We start from the raw sequence: 21,482 nt of genomic DNA, 5'->3' as shown, positions 1-21,482 counted from the left end.
ATAGTTTGACTGGTAGTCTGGGTCAAAGCTATTGGTGACGGGTTTTAATTAGGGCCCGATTGAGATAGGTTCATCCCTAAGTAAAGAGGGTTAATTGGATTCATGCCATTATAATTTTGCCTGTTTCAAAATATGCCATTACTATTTGTGAAATTGGAACCATACCATTACAAATTTATAGGCATTCGAGATGTGCTATTACTACCTCTTTGAAGCATTGTCAAAAATTTATTGACCAAAATGCCCCTTCCTTCTTCCTTCTTTCCCCTTCCTCCTCTCTTCCTTTCCACCAGTGCCATAGCAGTGTCTAGGAGTGAGCGCAAGGCGAACCAATCAGCGAGAGTACAAGTGTCATCGGTAGCGAAACGAGCGAAGCTAACGCGATGACAGTGCATGCGAGCTCATGGTTACCCTGAAAGAGGAGGCAATGCCCATGAAGCACAGATTGGCGCACACCATAGTCGTCGTGCAGACACTGCTCGAGCTCAAGCACCACATCTCTTCTCCAGTGACGTCAGAGGACGGCGAGATGGTGGTGAGCTCCACCTCCTTTCCTCGTCGGGCCTCTTCCCGCCGCCGCGTTAGATCTATCCTTCCCGCGTCCATGCTACTCCACCACACCGATCACCGAGGATGGGAGCCATGGGAGGGGCTTTGGTGGCAATGGAGTCAACCTTCCCCTTCCCCACCAGAAGACATGTCAGCCTCTACGCAACCATTACCTACTATTTGAATCGTTTTCCTCAATCCCTCTAGCTCCAGTATGAAATGAAGTGGCGGCTCTGCATCCGCTAACGACGCCTCAAGGATAGAAGGCCGCGGCAATCGCTAAGATGGATGCCCTCCGCGCCCAAGCTCATTGCTGCAGTGCCAGTGGAAGGAAGAGAGGAAAAGGGAAAGGAAGAAGAAAGGGACATGCATTTTGGTCAAAAAAAAATTGATAATACTTCAAAGAGGTAAATAGTGGTATATTTGGAATACCTGTAAAATCATGATGGCATGCTTTTAGTTTCATGAATAGTAACTGTGTATTTTAAAATGAGTAAATTTATAATGAATATTAACTGTGTATTTCAAAACGAGTAAATTTATAATGATATGGATCCAATTAACTCTAAAGATTATGGCACACCTCCATAGTTTCATATCATGTGATCGTGCTAACAATAGTCAATAATAATGGGGAAGGTGCTCAAGCACAGAGGTTAGTTAATTACTCCAATTAATTGACGCGTCCGAGCGTGCGTGTGTGCGTGTGGCGGTTAAAACGGGTGGGAGAGGGGGCCAGGGGGGTGTGGCTCCTTTGGCGCGGAAAGAGGGGGAGCTCCCGCCATTCCCCACCATTAACCTCTTCTCCCGGGGAACAAAACACCGCTGTTCTTCCCTTTGCCCCCCCCCCCTCGATCGATCGCCATCGATCGATCTCGTGCGGGAAGCGATCGATCTCGTGCGGGAATCTTTGGGGGAGGTAAGAATTTCTACCGTTTTCTGCATGCCGATCGAGATCGCATATGGAGCATGCATGCATCCTCTGTTTTCTTGATCCACGATCCCCTCATTGCGTCCGATGATTGCTTGATCATCTGGAAATTGTGCGTTGATTTTAATTTCTTTTCAGTTAATTTTCTGTTCCTCGGAAAGAGATTGATCCGTTTCGTGAATTGATTCTTCAGGGATTTAATCTGTTGGTGTGCACGCGAGGAATTAATCGAAAATGGTTTGCAGGTCGTGCGCGATGATCCGCTGAGCGGGGGGCGGCCACCAGATCAGCCCGCGCATCCAACTCCGGCGAGAGGAGGAGGAGGAGGAAGAAGAAGATGTCTTGCTGCGGAGGCGCCGAGGAGGACAGCTACGGCCCGCCGGCGAACCAGGCCGCTCCGCCGCCCAACGTCAATGCTCCCGGTGCGTCTCCACATTCCTCTTCTCCGGCGGCCTCCCACATTCCTCTCCTCCTTTGCTGACCGATTTCGTGACCGTCTCTTGGTCTTCTTCTCCGGCGACGGCGGATGGAAGCAGGGAATAGAGGCGGGCCGAGAGGGCCGGGGGCGGCGCGGCCGGGCGGGCCGCCGAAGCCGGTGAACATCGACGTGCCGGCGATACCGTTCGAGGAGCTGAAGAAGATCACCAGCAACTTCAGCGACCGCGCCCTCATCGGCGAGGGCTCCTACGGCCGCGTCTACAACGGCACGCTCAGCGACGGCCGCGCCGCCGTCATCAAGAAGCTCGACCCCGGCGCCTCCCAGGAGACCGACTCCGAGTTCTCCGCCCAGGTGTGCCCCAAAACACCCCACTTCTTCTTCCTCCTCCTCCTCGCGACATGATCCATCTTAGCTTTTTGCTCATCTCCATCTCGTCGCCATAGATAGCGATGGTGTCCAAGCTCAAGAACGAGTACTTCCTGGAGCTCTTGGGCTACTGCTTGGAAGACGGCAACCGCATGCTGGCCTACCAGTTTGCAACCATGGGTTCTTTACACAACATTCTTCACGGTAATAAGTCTTTTCCATTTCACTACTACCTTATGTTTTTCTTACATAATGGAATAGAAAACCATCCCAGTCATTACTCAACGAACTACAGCCGATTATTACACCAAATCACTCGAAGCGAGTGTACTTCAAAGTAAACTTAAAAAAACACTCCCAAATTTAAAGCAAACACGAGATAAAGAGCAACAGTAAAATCCCGACAAGTTTACGCCCATGTGATCAAGGGGCGGAGCCAGAAAATCTCCACGCGTAGGGCTAAGCTAATTAATGGTTTTGGATGTGATGCAGGTAAGAAGGGAGTCCAGGGCGCGGAGCCCGGCCCGGTTCTGAACTGGGCACAACGGGTCAAGATAGCTTATGGGGCGGCGAGAGGGCTGGAGTACCTCCATGAGAAAGTGCAGCCATCGATCGTTCATCGAGATGTTCGGTCTAGCAATGTTCTTATATTCGACGAGTTCAGCTCGAAGATCGCCGATTTCAACCTGACGAACCAGGGCACCGACACCGCTGCCCGGTTGCATTCGACTAGGGTGCTAGGAACATTTGGATACCATGCTCCAGAGTAAGGGAGAGAATGATTGATTTCTCGCGTATCAGACTGTACAGCATGCTTTGCCTTTTGCAGGATTTACTTGCTGACGATTTGTTGGTCTGATTATGGTGATGTTCAGATATGCCATGACAGGGCAAATAAATCAAAAGAGCGATGTTTACAGCTTTGGCGTGATTCTATTGGAGCTACTAACCGGAAGGAAACCAGTTGATCACACCATGCCAAAAGGGCAACAAAGTCTTGTCACTTGGGTAATGAGAAGTTTTATCCTTCAACAAAAGATAACTTATTACAATATATCCTATTTCAATCTTTCCATTTCCAATGATCTTACATATACCATGATCTTTGTGAGGCAGGCTACTCCAAGATTGAGCGAAGATAAAGTTAAGCAGTGCGTCGATCCAAAGCTCAACAATGACTACCCTCCGAAGGCTGTCGCAAAGGTAGCTATACTGTAGCAAATCTGACAAAATTCAGAAAGCAGCAGTGAGTGCCATTGTTTTTTCTTTCATGATTTTTTTCAGCTAGCAGCAGTTGCAGCATTGTGCGTTCAGTATGAAGCCGACTTCCGACCAAACATGACGATCGTCGTGAAGGCAATCCAGCCTCTTCTGAATACAAAACCAGCTGGGCCTGCAGAGCCACCACCTGCCTGATCAGATTGTATGGGAGTTCTGCTCTAGGCAGACAGGGGAAAAAAAACCACACAAACTTTGCATGGTTTCCTGTGTTTTCACATCAGGCAGTGTATGTTTTAAGAAGCCATGCAACTTGGAGGAGCACCAATTCGGCATGATTTTTTGTAAAACACTGATCCATTGGTACCACAGGGTATATTACATATAGAGGGGGTATTTTGCTAACTGGTGTAATGAATTAAGTTATTCTTTGTCTTGTCATGGTGTAATTTTAAGGTCCTTCAAAAGCTTGCATAGAACCAAGGATTGCATGATGCATTCCCAAGAACTTCCATGGCTGCCTCTTTTTCTTATATTTGTATAGAACTTTGGAATGAATAGTAGTTTTTCTTCTTTTTTTCTGTTGGAACTACAAAGCTGGGGCTAAAATCCTGTTCCTGAATTCAGGTTTTGGCCAGGATGGAGATTAAATGGTGCACATTGCATAGATGTACACCTAAGATGCATTTTTTTTGGTACATTGCATAATTGGGAAGACACACAATAATAAGCTAAATGGTTATGCCTAAACCAAAATTCATTTGATTTGACACGGGAAAAACTATTAGCTACAGGAGGGCATCATATACTGGTGAGCCTGAATCATTACAAATTTATATGCAAAGGTTCACAACTTACAAGGTTATCAGTGCCTTGCATATATATAAACAGATCAGTTTTGATGGACAGTGAGGCTCAGAATCACTGTTTGTTCAAGTACCTTCTGGTGGCAATCTGAGAAAAGGACCTCCATTAGCATTTGAGCACGGCAAGACTGCAATAAAAACAGAGCAAATTAATTAAAATAAACTAAATCAGCGACTTTAGTATAATATGACACATTGGAAAGGTTAAGCCTAAGGATGGTAACTGCATAAGTGAAAATCATGTTTCTGGTCTGACATTTGACATAAAGTGGCCAGGTGCCATCAATGTCTTAGTGGCGAAGGACTGAATCCAATAATTTCATCATTTTCCCATCACAAGCATGGAAAATAACTCATTGAGAAAGAAGTTTTGAATCACATCACTGGGCACTGACCAATTTCTGATGGTACCCACAATCCAAAGGGAAATCTGGACTTCCAGCCTTTTCTAAAATTTAGTTCAAATTTTATGTTGTCATTCAATTTAGATGTAAATAGGGAGTTTCAGATAGTAATCAACTGGTCATTTTTCATGTTTTCAACTTGAATTGGCAAATTCTGTAGCTCACAGTCTTAGATTTATCCCAAGTCAATTCTGTAGAACTGCAGCTGAGAAAGCGGCATGTTTAGTTTGAAACCAATTAGGGTGTCATTACCGTATCAATGACTAACATAAGTCAACTCTGGCTTACAGTACAGGAGTAGAGAGAACAGGTAGCCTAATGCTCATCACTTAGCATATCCCTTCATTCCGCTAGTTCATATGAAGTGCTAAAGCATATTGAAGCAAGAAATGCCCAATCAAAACAGGTCTAATATGTATCTCACACTAGTATGATATATCATGTAAGGACAAGAATGTGAAACATGAGACCATGTTCAACAATAAGGTAAAGTATGTTAAATAAGACAAGCGTTATGCAGCAACTCGAAGACTGAAGTGGGCTGTAAGCCTGTAAGGTGGGAAGTGGATGAAAGGACTCACATGTTGTCAAGAAAGCAACATCAATTAGGTGAACATCCAGTAAAATCTCCTCTCCTGCTGAAGAGCGAAGATGCACAAAATCTCATTCTCAGACCCTCGATACTCAGTTGATCCTCTTATATGTATTCATAGTTCAATCAAGCAGTCTAATGGCTCCCTTATTTATCAAGCTCTTCCTTACAACACCTCTCGAACATAATTCATCCAGCAAATCCCGTGCCTCCTTGATCAATCCCTCATAAGCCAAGCCTTCAATCAATATGGTGTAAGTTGATTCATTCGGCATGCAGCCATTCCCTATCATGTAAGCGAAAAGATCAATGGCACTGTGTGTTTCACGCCTTTTGCAAAGCCCAAGAATTATCGCATTGTACAACACAGTGTTGGGCCTTATGCCCATATCTTGCACTTTACCAAATGCCCTAATTGCATCTTCAATTCTATCTTCTCTACAAAGACCAGCAGCTATTGTCGAGTATGTGATAATATCTGGTTGGAGCCCTTTGCTGACCATCTCATTGAGCAGCTCTAGTGCTTCCTTTGTCTTCCCAGCCTTCGTAAGCCCATCAATGACCGTGTTATAACTTATCAAGACAGGAGCGCAGCCCTTGTCCTTGAGTTGATGAAGCAATTCAACAGCGACGTCAACCTCACCACTGCGGCAGAGTGCAGTAAGCAGAGTGTTGTATGAAACGATGTCTGGATAACAGCCTCTGGACACCATCAAATCCAAAAACGCCATCGCTTTATCCATCTTTTTTTGCTTGCAGAATGCGTGGAGAAGCGGGTTGTAACTCAACGAATTAGGTGTGCAACCGTACTTGGGGATCTGCTCAAGGACTTCCAGTGCTGGCTCAACCAATCCTTTCCGGCATAAGAAACTGATGAGCATGTTAAAAGTTACCACATTTGGAGGGCAACCCTTCTGGCCCATCTCGCCCATGAGCTCCTCGGCATCCTCCCATCGCTCCGCGGTACACAGGCCCTTCAACACAATGTTATAGCTAACTGTGTTTGGTTCACAGCCATATGACGGGAGGTTCTTCAAGAACTCAATGGCATCGTCAACCCGTCCTTCTTGGCAGATTCCATTGACAACGACGTTGTAGGTGACAATGTCCGGGGTGCACCCCTTATCTCGCATCTCGTCGAGAAGCTTCATGGCCTGCTTGTACCCGCTCCTCTTGCACGTGGCCTCGAGGAGGATGGTGTAGGTGACCACGTCCGGCACACATCGCCGGCGGAGCATTTCGTCGAGCACCGCCAGCGCGTTCGCGGTCCGGCCGCGTCCGCAGAGGCCTCGGATGAGCGTGTTATAGGTGTAGGCGTCGGGCTCCACGGGCATCTCCGCGACGAGCCGCCGCGCGGCGTCGAGCTGCCCCGCGCCGCAGTACCCGGCCACCATGGCGTTGTACGCCATGACGTCGGGGCCGCACGAGGCCAGCACGCGGCGGGCCTCCGCGGTGCGCCCCGACGCGCTGAGCTTCTTGATGAGCGCGGCGCAGGTGCCCGCGTCGGGCCTCCGCGCGGACCCGACGAGGCGGAGCGCCTCGTCGAGCTCCCCGCGGCGGACGAGCGAGCGGAGGCGGTCTCCGGAGGAGGAGGAGGAGGATGCCCGGTGGGACACGGCGTTGGGGGCCGCCGCGGCGGAACCCGCTATGCGGAGGCGCGGCCTGGGGGCGGCGGCGGCGGGTCTGGGCGCGGGGAGGGAAGGGTAGGGGCGGGACGAGGCGAAGGAGAGGAGGCCGGACATGGCGGGCGGCGGCGGCGGCGGCGGCGGCGAAGCTGTGGGCGCGGGCGCGGCCATCGGGCACGGGGGACAGTGGCGACGACGACGATAAGGTGGGGAGATTGCGAAGCTGTGTGCGTTGCCGCACGGGAGTTTTCATGGGCCGGAATATTGTTTGCTAGATGGGCCTCGAAAAAGTACACCGAAGGTCCCTCAACTTGTCATCGGAATAAAAAACGTCCTCGAACAGCAAAACCAGATATGCAAGGTCCCTTAACTATATAAAACCAGTCACCCAAGGTTCTTAGGTGGTTTTGACCCTGGTTTTATCCTACGTGGCTGCTGAGTCAGCGTGGGACCCACGTGGGCCTCACATGTCAGAATGCCAACTCATCACCTCTCTCTTATTTCCCTCCTCTCCCCTTCTCTCTCAGTCTCTCACTTTTCTCAGGCTGACCGGCAGGTGCGGACTGCGGAGGAGGCTGGCGGGGCAGCCGGCGATGGGCGGCGCTGTGGCGACTGCTCTAGCCGGGGGCGCAAAGGAGGGAGGCAGTGCCTTGTTTTGGCGGGTCCCCCCCTCTTCTCTCCCTTCTTCCTCTCTCTCTTCCTCGTTTTGGCGAGCCGGTCGGCGGGAGCGGAAGAGGTCTGGTGGCTGGTGACGAGCTACACAATGGCGGCGGCAACTTTGTGCGACAGCGACAAGGATGGAGTCGACTTGCAGCTAGAGCACCGCCTTTCCCCACAACTCCCACAGCGAGCACATGAAGAGGGAGGAGGTGGGGAGGCCAGCAGCGGCCCGTTCCTCGTCGTCGTCGTTCTGCGGGGACGCCGGCCGCCGGACCTCTTCCTCTCCCCTCCCCCCAGCTTCGCGCGGTGGAGGAAGCCGCGGCGTCGTCCTCCTCCTCTCCCGCCTCGCCCCGTCGACGCCCGCACACACCCGCGCCTCCCCATTGACGATGGGGGCGACGGAGGCGCCGCTCTCCCCGACGCCAAGAAGTCCCCCTCATCCTCCTCCTCCAGGGCGCTTGACAGAGACGCGGCAGAGGCCGAGGTGTGCCGCCGGCTGACGAGCTCGCGGCGGGAGGCGCTCGGGCTGTATTGGGACATCCTCCGGGGACGCGGCTCCTTATCGGCGGCCGCGACGCCGTGCAGCAGGCGCTCGACCGACTCGCTAAGGCGTCCCACCGCATGGTCGAGGCCGAGGAGGCCAAGCGCCGATGCGTCTCACCGTGGCGCCCGCGCGGCGGCGGGGTGGTGGCGCACGTGGGGTGCGGCGATTACGACGGCGTCGCAACGTGGAGCGCAGCGTGCCGGTGTGGGAGCGCAACGAGCACGATGGGCGGCGGGTGTAGGCGACGGCGCGACATTGCCCTATCCTCTTCGCGCTTCCCCCTGGCTACCGCCGCAACCGCCCTACCCTTCTCCCGCCGGGCGCCGGCCGCCGTCGTGCCGCCGCCCTCCTCTCTCCCACCTCGCCTGCTGACCTCTGCATCGCCGCTTAGCCTCGCCGAGAAGCCACCCAGAAAGAGAGAAGAGGAAAATGAGGGAAGGTGATGAGTTGGCATCCTGACATGTGGGGCTCATGTGGGTCCCACGCTGACTCAGCAGCCACGTAGGACAAAACCAGGGTCAAAACCGTCTGAGGACCTCGGGTGACCGGTTTTATATAGTTAAGGGACCTCGCGTATCTGGTTTTGCTGTTCGAGGACGTTTTTTATCCCGATGACAAGTTGAGGGACTTTCGGTGTACTTTTTCCTTAGTGAGCTGGGCTAAAAAAAGGAAAAAGTCCAATTAGATCCCCTCAACCTCAAAACCGGGTATATCGACTCCTATTACTATTAAAACCAGGTAAAATAACTTGCTCGACTTCTTTTAGGGTGGTTTTTGCTGACATGGCACGGCACGTTGACTTGGTCTAACTGGTGCCTCGTCTTCTTTCTTCCCCTCTCTTCCTTTTCTCTTGCCTCATTTTCTCCACCTCATCGTCTATTCCGGGAAATAGCGGCAAGAGCGCGGGACGGCAACAGATCCAGGGCCCAACAACGTCGAAGAGACAGCGAGCGAGCCGGCATCGAGGAACTGCCAGTGGCCACGCTCGCGGCCGGTGGAGGAGGCAACGATAGGAGGATACGCCATACTAGAGTAGCTCAGAGCCGCAACCAGTGGAGGAGTCAGTGGTAGAGGAAGCTCAGAGCGACGACCTATGGAAGAGTCAGCCGAGGCGATGCCCAGGCATGGCTTGCTCCCGGCGTCTTGGAGCTTGGATACGGCACCAGAGCCGCCGGCCTTGCTGGAGCCTAAAGAGGACGAGGCGAAGGAGAGTGCTAGACCCCAAGTTAGACTTTATCACTCCTTTTTATATTTTGGGCCCATAAGTTGTTTACTTACTTAGTTTTCTTTTGAACTAAGCCACACTTATAGCATACTAATTCACAGACACGGTTTCGAGCCATGCCACATTTTTATCTAAAGTTAGCTGTGGCAAACTTAGACACCAACAAAACAACAACCCCTCGGTTGATCGAACCGAGTGATCATTCAGTTTCTTCTTTCTTGTTACAAGGGATCACTGGTTTTACCCTTTAGGATATGCTATCAATTCTTGACGTACGTCGTAGGCTTGAGCTGTTAGGAGTTGGAAGTTGCAACCACCCCCTGCGACCTGAGCCGGCGGAGAAGGAGGCGAAATCACCATCAGTCCTGCCGCCCCCCCCCCCCCCCCCCAAACCCCCCCACCCCCATCCACCATCGCCATCCGCGACTCTCGCGACTTCCCAGCGCAGCGCCACGACGCGACACCACCCGCCGCTCGCTAGCTGCTTCCCCTCCCCTCCCCCTCGTGCACGGCACACTGACCTGACCGGCCGCCGCGCCGCGGCCACACGCTCGATCGATCGCCCCGCCCACACCAGCATCGCGGAAAAGGCCCATGCTGCTGCCGCCTCCGCAGGCGCAGCGGCGGCGTCGTCTCATCCGCCGGCCATGGCGCCGCGACCGCGAGCAGCAGTAGCACTCCTCGTCATCATCCCCGTCCTCCTCCTGCTGGTGCTCCTCCCGCGGCCACCTACGACCTCCCCCAGCTCCGTCGTCGGCTTCGCCGCCACCAGACGGCTCAGCGGCGACGCCAACAGTGGTCCGCCGGCCCACGCGCCGTCGGCGGCACCCTCCCCGTCCCCCGGCCGAGGCCGCCTCCACCCCACCACCACCACCAGCGCCGCGCCTCGTCCGCCGCCCCCGCGGGGCTACGGAGGGGAGAGGAAGCGGCGGCTCAAGCTCAACCTCGGCGAGAGGGTCGGGATCGCGCTCGCCGCCGTCGCCGCGGCATTGCAGGTGGCCCTCGTCGGCGCGTGCCTGGCGTTGCTCGCTCGCCAGCTCCGGCGGGGCAAGCCCCGCGACAGTGAGGATGCGGCGGCGGCGGCGTCCTCCTCTTCCGCGCCACCGCCGGCGTGAGTTGTGGAGTTCGATCGCCGCGAGACGGCGGCGGCTATGAAAATGTATGACAGTGTAGTGGAGAGTAGAGTATATATACGTTATTTGGATTAAATGTAAAAATATTTGAGTGAAATTTTACATGAATTTGGTCAATTTTACGAATTGCTAGGTATACTGGAGATCGGATATCCTTTCTTCCTTCTTCTTCAAGCTAGTTTGAAAAAAAGAAAAGAAAAGAAGGAATTTCATTCTGAATGTCACCAAAATAGAAAGAAATTCCATTGAAATCCAAATTCAACTGATATTTGAAAATTTTAAAAGAATACATTCTCTTCAACTCTAGGGAGGCAAAGAGACATAAATATCACAATTTTAATTAAGAAACAAAAATAAAATAATCTATTAACTTATTAAAGGAATAGAAAAAGGAGCCTCCACGTTCGCTCTCACGGGCTAGAAATTCTCATATTAATTGGAGAAAAAGAAAAACAGAGTCCAAATAGAAATAAAATTTAGAAATAGTTAAAATTCAGAATTAAAAAATAAGGAATATTGAAATAGTAAACTAGAGTCTATATAGAAATACAATTTATAAATTACTGAAATTCGAAATTAAAAAAATAAAGAATATTAGAAGAAGAGTATAGAGTCCATATAGAAATACAATTAAGAAATAATAGAAATTAGGAATTAAAAATAAGGAATATTAGAAGTAGAGTATAGAGTTCATACAGAAATACAATTAAGAAATAATAGAAATTCGAAATAAAAAATAAGGAATATTAGAAGTAGAGTATAGAATCCATATAGAAATTTAAAACTAACTAAATTCAGAATAAACATAATAAAATTAAAAGTAGAGTTTAGAGTCCGTATAAAAATATAATCTACAAATAAATAAAATTCGAGATTAAGAAAAAAACATGGGAAGAAAACTCTAAAGTCAATATAGGAATACAATTTAGAAGTAACTGAAATTCGTAATTAAAAATTAAAGAATATTGAAAGGTGAGTTTAGAGTCCACATAGAAATACAATTAGAAATAATAAAAATTCAGAATTAAAAATAAATAATATTGCAAGAAGAGCCCTGAGTCTATATGGAAATATAATTTACAGATAATGAAAATTCGGAATTAAAAAAAGGAATTATATAAGAATATAATTTACAAATAACTAAAATTCGATATTAAAAATAATTAATACACATGAGTAGTTTCGTAAAGTTAGTACAAAATTTAAAATTATGTTGTTATTTTAATATATTTGAATAATACATTGAGAAAACATATATGCTATTATATGAGAGAAAATATAATGATGCTAGCCCGCGCAATTAATATAATATATGAGAGAAAACATATATGCTATTAATATAATCTGCGCGGGCTACTATGGTAGTTAAAATGAAAAAAAACTACTAGTTTGGGTTTTCCGCTGACGTGGACTCCCACGTATTCTCCCATTGGTTCAAGCCAACGCAGTATCCGACGTGGCGAACACTGTCCACCTCATACTCGGGCCCACCCGTCAGTGAAACATCCGCATCATATTCTGTTCCCCACCGCATCCTCCTCCGTTTCGCCGGCGACGACGCGGATGGCGACCGACGGCGGCGGCGCCACCCCCTCACCGGCGGCGAAGAAGGCCAACCTCCTCGACGCCTACTCCATCAAGCATCTCCTCGACGAGACCGTCTCCGAGGTGAACGGCGGCAGCAAACGCTAAACCCTAATTCAATCCCCTTCCCTCCCTTCTGAGATCCTCCAGATTTGAGATTTTTCTCGGTTGTTTCTGATTATGCTTGGTGGGTGGTGGGTTTGCGCCAGGTCGCGAAGAGCAAGGGGTACCCAGAGGACGCGCGGCTGAGCAACCGGAGGCTGGCGGTCGGCGCGGCGGTGATCGCCGTCGCGCTCCTCGCGCAGTTCTACCCCCGCAAGTTCCCCGAGAACAGGGACGTCCTCCTCGCCTGCATCGCGCTGTACGCGGCGCTCAACGTGGCGCTGCAGATCGTTACCTACACCAAGGAGAAGAACGCCATCCTCTTCACGTACCCTCCCGCGGTGATGCCCATAGCACGCTCATAATTTGCTCTATAGATCTTGATTGATTAAACATGTCACATAGATATGCTGTGTTACGGTTCAAGGAAAGTTTGCGATATTTCATCAGTTTTCATAATTATGCTTGAATTCAGGTTATGGTGCCTGTTGCGAAAGCTTGTTCCTTATGGATTGTTGCTGCAATTGATTTTGGCTTGATTTGAGCAGTTTTTTCTCCTGTTATTACTTGGAGTAACTAGTGTTAGTTTCTTTTGTGGTGTACTGGTGAACATTGAGTTGTGAACTGCTTTTTGTTTTTTGGTGGAACTAGCTAGGTTACCAATGCACATCTGTAAATTGGTACCCCAGAAAATATGTACTATCATTACACTTGCCTTCAATATAAGAGCATGTTCAGGAGACTAGCTATCCTACCTTTGATCTAAAAAGTTTTATCCTCACCTATGTTAGTTGCATACTACAATTATTTTGTCAATGTGATTTCAGGGAAATTTTGATGTACCTATTATTCAGGCTGAATAGTAGTAGCAATATAATCGACTTAGCTTTACTATATTAGATTTATAGGGCCAGTGGGCCACTTATGGTTTTCAATTACACCATGTGAGGTGTGAATATGATAACGAACAATTTGCTTGTGAGAAGTAAATGTGTGATTTTGATAATTATAGCTGATGTGTTAAGTTGTGAACACATTCTTTATCCTTGATTTTGATAATTCTTTATCCTTGTGAACACAAATCTGTTAACTTGTTCCCTGCGGTACTTTTGTTACAGGGATCATTTAATAGTACTGGCCTTGTTATATCTTCAAAGTTACCAAGATTGTCAGACATGTATACCCTCACAATAGCAAGTGCAGATCCACAGTCTAAATCTTCCAGTGAACCAGTCCATTTCACCAAGAGTGTCACAAAATGGTAACGTTTCTTGTACTCTTGTATTCTGATGAAAATATAAGTTATCAACTGGGTGATTTTTGTGTCTTATGGCTGGAATGTATTATATAATCTTATGAATTTAAATTATGCGTTCACTAGTGAATCTAAATTCTAAAATGATACATTGAATTTTGTTGTAGTTTCAGGGTTCAAACATTACAACTGATTTGATGCTCTGCTGCTTGTAAAGGCTTACGTTTACTCAATAGTACCATGATGTGACTAGAAACAGGCATGCTCCTCTATATTTTGATACCACCTAATGAATTAATGAGTGTAAATTTTGCAAAATCGGTCTCTGATCCACTTATCTCATGCCATGGGATATTTATCTATCAGCTAAGTTTGTATCTGTTAAGTACTTTTTGGTAGCACTATTTTCTGTTCCTTATGAATGCTTGCATTTTCTTTTGCACTGCTTTTAACAAATTTTCTTTTCCAGGTTCACCAAGGATGGGGTTCTTGTGGAAGGTTTGTTCTGGAAGGATGTTGAGAAACTGATTGATGACTATAACAGTGACCACAGGAGCAAATGAAAGGATAGCTTGTACTTATTGATATCAATATATCATGAAACAACCATTCGCCTGCTACATCTGTTAGTTTTTACATATGACTAGCAAGGAATCGCTTTATAAAATCAAAGCTTAACTGCATTTTGTTAGACAATTTTGTGACATGTCCTGGTATTAACTGCTGAAATGATGTGTCAATTCTTGATCGTGTTTCTGATGAGAATCGACGGACGGTTCTAATTTCTGAGCATTCTTAATCTAGTTCTAGCAATCCCACGCTAGCTTTCTAAAACAAGGAAAAACATTTATTCGTCATTTCAGACACAGAGCACAAGGGCATCAATTGATTGATTTGGCCTTTATTTGAACCTTTATGGTATGTTGTTATTGTTGAACCATTGCTTGCAAAAGTTCTAATCACAATGTTTATAGAATGCTAAGTGCTGCTGAACATGTTTTGGGTGCAATAGAAAATGGCCTTTTCCAGATCCACCCCTTCTCATGGGGATGTTGCTGTGACTATGCAAGGCACAGGCAGTCATATATTGTCAAATTCATGTGGCTAGGGAAACATTCTGTGTAAGTGTAACATCAGTGGTAGGAGATCACAAGGAACCGTAAAACTTTTGTCAAATATTTCTGGCATGTAAGGTGGGTTGTTGTGATCTTAGTGGAAGTTAACTTCTTATCTTAGAAAGTTTGGTTGATAGACACTATAAAAACGGAACCTTTTGGAAGAGGCAGAACAAGGTGGGAAGTGCATTTTGGCTTTCTGGGTGCTTGGTGTTTTGGGTATTAATTGATAGCGTCAATGGCGTTCAGAAAAAAAGTTCCGAAAACATGTAGAAATGGTAAACCTGATTCATGGAATTAAAAGATTCATTATAGTCTTCGTAATTATGCCTACCATATTCTCATCAGATTTCGATCAGAAATATATAATATATAATTGAAACATTGTTTTTGACCCGTGTTGGATGATAACAATCACTAACTACCTGTGTTATATATCATCAATAAATTTTGCTGCGTTTTTCATAATTCCCACAGATGCAGGGAGAAACCACATGCCCAGCGGGAGTGGATCCTCCGTCCCTAGGAAAAGAAGGTGCAAGTTGATGTTAGGGGAGTTTCACCCTATAATCTTTCTCCATAGTTTTGATATCAACTCTCTCTCTCTCTCTAATTGTGTTTTACATTTTTCATAAAAGAACCACTGTATTCATGATGAACTTTGCTCTTGTTCGGCTATCATCAGCTAGAGCCTTACATATGGAGAAATTAAACCAGAGCGGCAGCAGGAATGAATGGATATGGTTCAATTTATGGCTCTTGGGACGAGCCAAACCTGATGAGCTCTAGCTAGCTAGCTGTTCCTGCTCCTGCGCCTAGGGGTGGGTAAAATTAGACCGAACCGAAAAGACCAGGACCGAGACCAAAAAGACCGAGACCGAAAAATTCGGGTAGCTGTTCGGTCCCAGCCATCGGAAGACCGAATTTATTTCGGGTATTTCGGTTATTGGGCTCGGTTAACCGAATTAACCGAAGTAACCAAAATGTGGCCCAATAAGCATACAAGGCCCAATATGCCCAGTAAAAACCCTAGGACCAACCGACCAACCCTACTCCCACTCGGGCACTCGGTGTCTCGGCAACTCCCTCTCCTTCACAGTGCCGCATTCCCCAATCCCCACCATCGCTCGCGCCGTCGCGCGTTCGCGGTCGGCGCCGTCTCGACGCGGCGCCTCCAGCACCTCGTCGGCGCAGCCTCCGCCCTCCACCGCGCCGGCGCCACGCGGGTATCCATCGTGCCGCGGCCGCCGCCTTCGCCTCGGTGCTGCCTCCGCCACGGCGCCGCATCCATCTCCGCCAGAGCTACAGTAACAACAACGGCAGGATTGCAGGAGGCGATGGATGGATGGGATCTTGGTCCCTTGAGCCATCTTGAACAGAGATCCCATCCATATGCTTCTCTTTTTTTCTTTAGATTTGATGATCCCATCCATATGCTTCTCTTTTTTCTTTAGATTTGATGACATAGATCGATGGGGAGTATAGATTTGCTTCTCTTTTTTCTTCTCGATCGTGCTCGATTTGCTAGTGGCATCAAATTGTAGTGCGTCATCTGTGTGTTGCCTTTGATTCATTGATCTTGCACTGATTACTTGCCATTTTTTTCCTGTTCACAACTTTTGTTACGGTTAGTTCAGTCTATGAGCGAGACCGAACCGAATTAACCAAAGACCGAAATGCTCGGTCTTGAGTTTTGTTGAAGACCGATCGGTCTTGACATTTTAAAGACCGAATTTTCAAAAAGATCGAGAAACCGAACCGAATTTTTCGGTTAGACCGAATGACCACCCCTACCTGCGCTGCGCCACCTCCTTAGGCCATGTTTGGAAGAACTTGGGACAGCTACAGTTTTTTCTAAAATCTCCGGCTCTCCTAATCCCTAAACATTCTACTTCCTCTATCCCAAAACAAGTTAACCTGATATGGGATATGACATTTTCTATTACTACGAATTTGGACAGGGTTAACTTATTTTGGGACGGTGGAGTAGATTCTTAAATTCTCTGAGAATATGTATAGTTATAGAATGTAGGAAATAAATTATTAGAAGCTAAAAGCTAAAAAAACCTACCTTTTCTAGATTTTTGTTAACTCCGTTTCTTAGAATCTTAAGCGCTCTCAACTCTCAAGCAAGATATACCTAACTAGACAATTTCTCTCTCGTTTCTCGATGCCAACAAACTCGTTTTGATCGGCAGATTTCGGTGCAAAGTGAAGGACCAGGTGAGATGCATTTTTCAGTGGAGGAGAGAGGAGTTGCTAGCTTCCAAAAGGGTTCTTGGCATTCAGCTCGATCGTGTATATCCTTCACTGCTAGCTGCCTGCCTCTCGTCAACACCTGATGAGCACCATTTGTTTCAGACTTTCAGTAGCTACCTCGCTCGCACAGAAATTGTCTGCAGATAGCTGTAGTACGTACGCTGGAATTTTCTGGTCAAGTTTCAAGTGGCCGGAGAAAATTCTGCCGAATTTCTCCTTTGGAAGGTAAGAATTTTGAAGGGCCCTTTGAATCGCAGGGTTAAAAAAATGGAGGAATATGAAAAACACATGATTCTGATAGGAATTTAAGTGTAAAACAGAGAATTGCAAAACACAGGAAAAACACAGGAATGGTCGTTTGATTGGAGCGCAGGAAAAACGCAGGAATCGGATGAGAGAGATAGACTTAAAGGGAATTTTCCAAGAGGTTAGAGCTCTTGCTATATTTTCTCCAAAATCCACATACAATATGCCATTCCATAGGAATTTCATAGAATTTGGAAAACTTTAATCCTTTGAATCAAAGGGCCAAGTAGGAAAATTTCCTATAAGATTTGAATCCTATAAAATTCCTAGATAAATCATTTGATTAAAAGGGGCCCTTACAGGGTTTTTATAGGGAACAGTTCATTTCCTCCAGAACTCCCGTCAAAATCCTCCGGTTCCAAATGAGGCCTAAAAATGTGTGTTGCATAGCATAAAACGGTAGTCTTAATTACTGAATTTCACAAGATCACCACCTCAGTGTTAGTGGTAGTAGAAATTAGAAAAGAGCAAGCTTTGCAGAAAAACAATATGTATTTAGCAGTGTTCTTTTAGCATGACAGAGACATTGATATATATTTCTTCTGGATTGAGTGCAAATTCAGCCATCACAAAGACAGCAACCGTAATGCCTAGACTGGAGTAGTAGTTAGCAACCGTGCCATATCACCAAAAAGATGAATTACTTCTTCTGATCGATCAACCAAACTTGTATACCGCTTAGCCTAAAATCATGACATCATTAATTAATCAACTATATAATTTTAGAGTACTTCCATCTCTGAGGTAGAAAACTGACAATTAATAACGATCAAAAGTTAGTGGCATATGCCTATCTCTTCAGGATCGAGTGCAAATTTCGTCATCACCAACCATATTCCTGTACTTATTAGCAACCGTGTTTTAACTAATCACCAAAAATCTTGACATGTCCGAAATCATCTTCAGACAGAGAGTGTTAACTATTGCCAATTTGCCAAAACACGCCATGCATTCTGTTTATATAAAAATGGCTTCAAGAAGAATCGTCATGCTCCAAACCACTCACTGTATTCGTAGCTACTGCACTACTACTACTACCCTACACTGCAAAACCATCATCCACACGACCACACGAATGTTTAACTTTCCTGCATTTCGCCGTAAATGGAATTGATGACGATGTTCGCTTATACTTATCATAAGAGAAACGTCTTGTTAACGATTGGGAAGTAATTTATAAAAAGAACTTTTATACATGTCTTCTTAACTATTTAGAAACAAATACTGAAAAATAAAATATGATAAATAAAGTCAACTTCTAAAATTAATTTTCACTAAAATTGAAATTTTTCGCTTATACTTGCTAAATGATAGGATTATAAGGCTGTGTTCATTACCCTATTTTCCCAACTCACATCCTTGCTTTCTGCGCGCACACTTTGCAAATTATCAAACTGTGTGTGTTTTTTGAGAAAAAAAATCTATATAAAAGTTGCTTTAAAAATCATATTCATCTATTTATAAAAAAATCATTAGCTAATACTCAATTATAAGCTAATGAATCATTCCATTTTACGTACAGAAGGTATTAGTCCCAACAATAACAACCGAATACAACCTAAAAAGGTGGATAATGGCGAGAGGAGCAGGATTAGAAATTTCAGAATAAAATTTCTAAAATTTCAATCATTCCGGACCCTTTCTGATACGATATTATTTCGGACGATTTTTTATTTTTTTTATAAATTTTGGTAATATTTATTTAAATTTAAAATTTTGGTAATTTAAAATTTCGGGACCTTCAATCAAATCGGCTAAACTGAAAAAGTGAACCATGGAGAGAGAGGAGTGAGGCCGAGCGGCCCGGGGCGCGTGAAGTCAAACATGAAACCGATCGAAGGAGGACGAATTGAAGACGATCGAAGACGATGATGCAAGCACAGGTAGCTAGTTAGCTAGAGGCTAAGAGCTAACTCTGTACGTATCTTGAACTTGAATTAAAGTTAGCGAGATACTCCCTCCATTTTAAAATATTTAACACCGTTAATTTTTTAGCATATATTTGACCGTTCGTCTTATTGAAAAATTATGAAATATGTAAAATTATATGGTTACATGAAAGTATATTTAACAATAAATCAAATGATATAAAAATAATAAATAATTATTTAAATTTTTTAAATAATACGAATGGTCAAACACATACTAAAAAAAATTAACGGCGTCAAAGGGAGTAGTACTGTAGAAGTAGACGAGTACTTCCTCTCCTCCTCCTCCCTCCCAAATGAGGTTAGCTTTGCATGACGCAAAAAAAGCAGGCAGCTTAATTAGCTCTCATATCTCTCTCTCTCTCTCTCTCCACGAGGATTTAAGGGCGTCAGTGACCTCTTCTCGTGGGCGCGAGGAGAAGAGGAGAGGAGGATGGGTGGCGGCGCGCCATGCGACGGCGACGTCGACGTCGTCGGCGAGCAGCGTCGCGGTGGGCACAGACTGGTGTGGCGCGGGCTCGGGCGCCGCCGGAAGCTCCCGGTCGTCAGGCTCGGTGGCGGCGGCGGTGGTGGGCGACGGCGGCGCGGGTTCCTGCGGCGGCTGCGGCTGAGGTGGCTGGCGGCGAGGTGGCTCCGGCGCGCCGTGCGCAGGCTGGCGGCGATCTACGTGGCGGCGCTCGCGGGACCGCCGCCCCACGCGCCGCCGTCGTCGTCGCCGTCGTGCCGCCGGCCGTGGATCGGCGCCGAGCCCCTCTTCGCCGTGCCGTTCATGCCCAACGTCCGGCCCTTCCTGTGACCAAGCTCCGGCCGGCCGCCGGCGAGCACATGTCGTCGTCGTCGTCGTTGCAACTCCATGAGGCCATCATGTCCATCCAGCAAGTGATCATCTCCTGATTCCATGCAACTTACTATTAATTAATCAGGTGCCACTAAGAACAAAAATACTAATTAAGCATATATATATGTGAGCCTCAGAAATAATTTGCATGCGTAAGAAATCCTCTTCTTAATTTGTTCACTCTGTTTTTTTGTTCTTCTTTTTGAATCAAGGAAATGGAGAAGTACTTTCATCAGTTTCAATATTCTTCTCCATTTCTTTTTAATTGTCCACATGCATCCATCATTGGTTTGATTTCTAATTTCCGTCTTGTACGTACTAGCTTCCTAGTACAATTACATCACACCATCGAATTTCTCAAAAAAGTGTTCGTGCAAATGGTGGAGAAATTCAACGGAGTACATCTTGCCTTTTGGCGTGCCTGCGCTCCCTGACGTATGCCATATAGTGATAAAGGCGCCCACAAATTTAACGGAGAAGTGGCATATATAGGGCTGTTTGGTGGGGGAGTTTTTAAAAAGGGATTGGGAGTTTAAAGGGACATGGCAATTAACTGTTTTGTTTGGTTGAAAAATAATGAAATATAAGAGTTTGGTGGGATGGGGATAGGGAATTGAGGGAGGAACTCCCTACTTTTCAATACCTGGATGGTGGTAATTAGGATGGAATTTCTTCTTTAATTTACCTAAACAAATCTTAACAATTCATTTTTGTTTAAGATCTATCTCTAACTAAACTCTCTATCAATTTATCTCTACCAAACAAGAGATTGGAACTACACATCAAATTCCCATGTTAATCTCGTTACCAATTCCCCTGCCTAAACTCTTACGGCTTGTTTGGTAACTCAAGGGAAGGGGATTGGAAGTTTACACGAGGGAATTGATGATGAGATTAAGATGGGAATTTGATTTTTAATCCCAATATCTTGTTTGGTAGAGATGATGGAAATTGATAGGGAGTTTAGTTGGAGATTAGGTCATTAATAAAAACGGATGGCTGAGATTTGCTTAGACAAAGTAAAGGAGGAATTCCCTCCCAATTACCTGCCCCTACCCAGGTATTGAAAAGGAGGGAGTTCCTTCCTTAATTCCCCATCCCCATCCCACCAAAATTCCCATGTCTCCCAACCAAACAAAACTCTTAATAGTCTCATCCCTCTAAACTCTCAATCCCTCCTAAAAACTCCCTCCAACCAAACGGGCCGTTAATTCTCTTCCCTCAAGTTGTCAAACAAGCCGTATATGTCAATTAGCTAAAAAAAATAAGGGCGAAAATATAATTCAATTTATTCAACTAGATTATTTTTCTTTTCTTTTTTTTTTTGTGTGTGTTGGGGAAGGGGGGGGGGGAGGTTGTGTTGCTGTTGTTTGGTTTCAGCATGGAGCTTGTATTAATTGGTATTCCCCGTTCTACATGTAGGTAGTTCAGTTTTATCATAATAAAGTTAATCTTTATAACTTTGACTAAGTATGTAAGTGTATAATGTGTTAAACTTTTATAACTTTGAGAATATAGAGTATAGTACACTAATATCCACAAC

General features: G+C 46.1%; 4 protein-coding genes across 9 annotated transcripts; 3 read left to right on the top strand and 1 right to left on the bottom strand.

Moving 5' to 3' along the window:
• Positions 1-1,278: 1,278 nt before the first annotated feature.
• LOC127763362 (probable protein kinase At2g41970) lies at positions 1,279-4,219 on the top strand. 2 transcript variants are annotated; one of them, XM_052288035.1, is made up of 8 exons: positions 1,279-1,468; positions 1,726-1,902; positions 2,017-2,270; positions 2,363-2,489; positions 2,778-3,051; positions 3,161-3,293; positions 3,402-3,488; positions 3,570-4,219. In XM_052288035.1, exons 2-8 carry the CDS (start codon positions 1,818-1,820, stop codon positions 3,699-3,701), a joined length of 1,092 nt encoding a protein of 363 aa, XP_052143995.1. In that variant the 5' UTR covers positions 1,279-1,468; positions 1,726-1,817; the 3' UTR covers positions 3,702-4,219. The 2 variants fall into 2 exon arrangements, with proteins under 2 accessions (XP_052143995.1, XP_052143996.1); XM_052288036.1 differs by having other exon boundaries at positions 1,674-1,902.
• Positions 3,420-7,257, bottom strand: LOC127763361 (pentatricopeptide repeat-containing protein At1g09900-like). Of its 5 annotated transcripts, none has more exons than XM_052288034.1 (3): positions 5,355-7,257; positions 4,444-4,497; positions 3,420-3,508 (listed from the first exon to the last, which is right to left on the bottom strand). In XM_052288034.1, exon 1 carries the CDS (start codon positions 7,159-7,161, stop codon positions 5,488-5,490), a length of 1,674 nt encoding a protein of 557 aa, XP_052143994.1. In that variant the 5' UTR covers positions 7,162-7,257; the 3' UTR covers positions 3,420-3,508; positions 4,444-4,497; positions 5,355-5,487. The 5 variants fall into 5 exon arrangements, with proteins under 5 accessions (XP_052143994.1, XP_052143991.1, XP_052143992.1 ...); XM_052288031.1 differs by having other exon boundaries at positions 3,424-3,508; positions 4,362-4,497; XM_052288032.1 differs by lacking the exon at positions 3,420-3,508 and adding an exon at positions 3,549-3,678.
• Positions 7,258-12,050: 4,793 nt separating this feature from the next.
• On the top strand, positions 12,051-14,275 carry LOC127761532 (signal peptidase complex subunit 2-like). The gene is made up of 4 exons (XM_052285839.1): positions 12,051-12,220; positions 12,346-12,579; positions 13,357-13,499; positions 13,963-14,275. The coding sequence occupies exons 1-4, from the start codon at positions 12,116-12,118 to the stop codon at positions 14,054-14,056; spliced, it is 576 nt and encodes a 191-aa protein (XP_052141799.1). The 5' UTR covers positions 12,051-12,115; the 3' UTR covers positions 14,057-14,275.
• Positions 14,276-19,468: 5,193 nt separating this feature from the next.
• LOC127763994 (uncharacterized) lies at positions 19,469-20,311 on the top strand. Its single transcript, XM_052288797.1, has one exon. The coding sequence runs from the start codon at positions 19,535-19,537 to the stop codon at positions 19,895-19,897; it is 363 nt and encodes a 120-aa protein (XP_052144757.1). The 5' UTR covers positions 19,469-19,534; the 3' UTR covers positions 19,898-20,311.
• Positions 20,312-21,482: the final 1,171 nt, after the last annotated feature.

The sequence above is a fragment of the Oryza glaberrima genome, chromosome 2 (assembly GCF_000147395.1).
Source record: "Oryza glaberrima chromosome 2, OglaRS2, whole genome shotgun sequence".
Classification (NCBI taxonomy): domain Eukaryota; kingdom Viridiplantae; phylum Streptophyta; class Magnoliopsida; order Poales; family Poaceae; genus Oryza; species Oryza glaberrima.
This window is presented reverse-complemented; position numbering and strand designations above follow the sequence as displayed.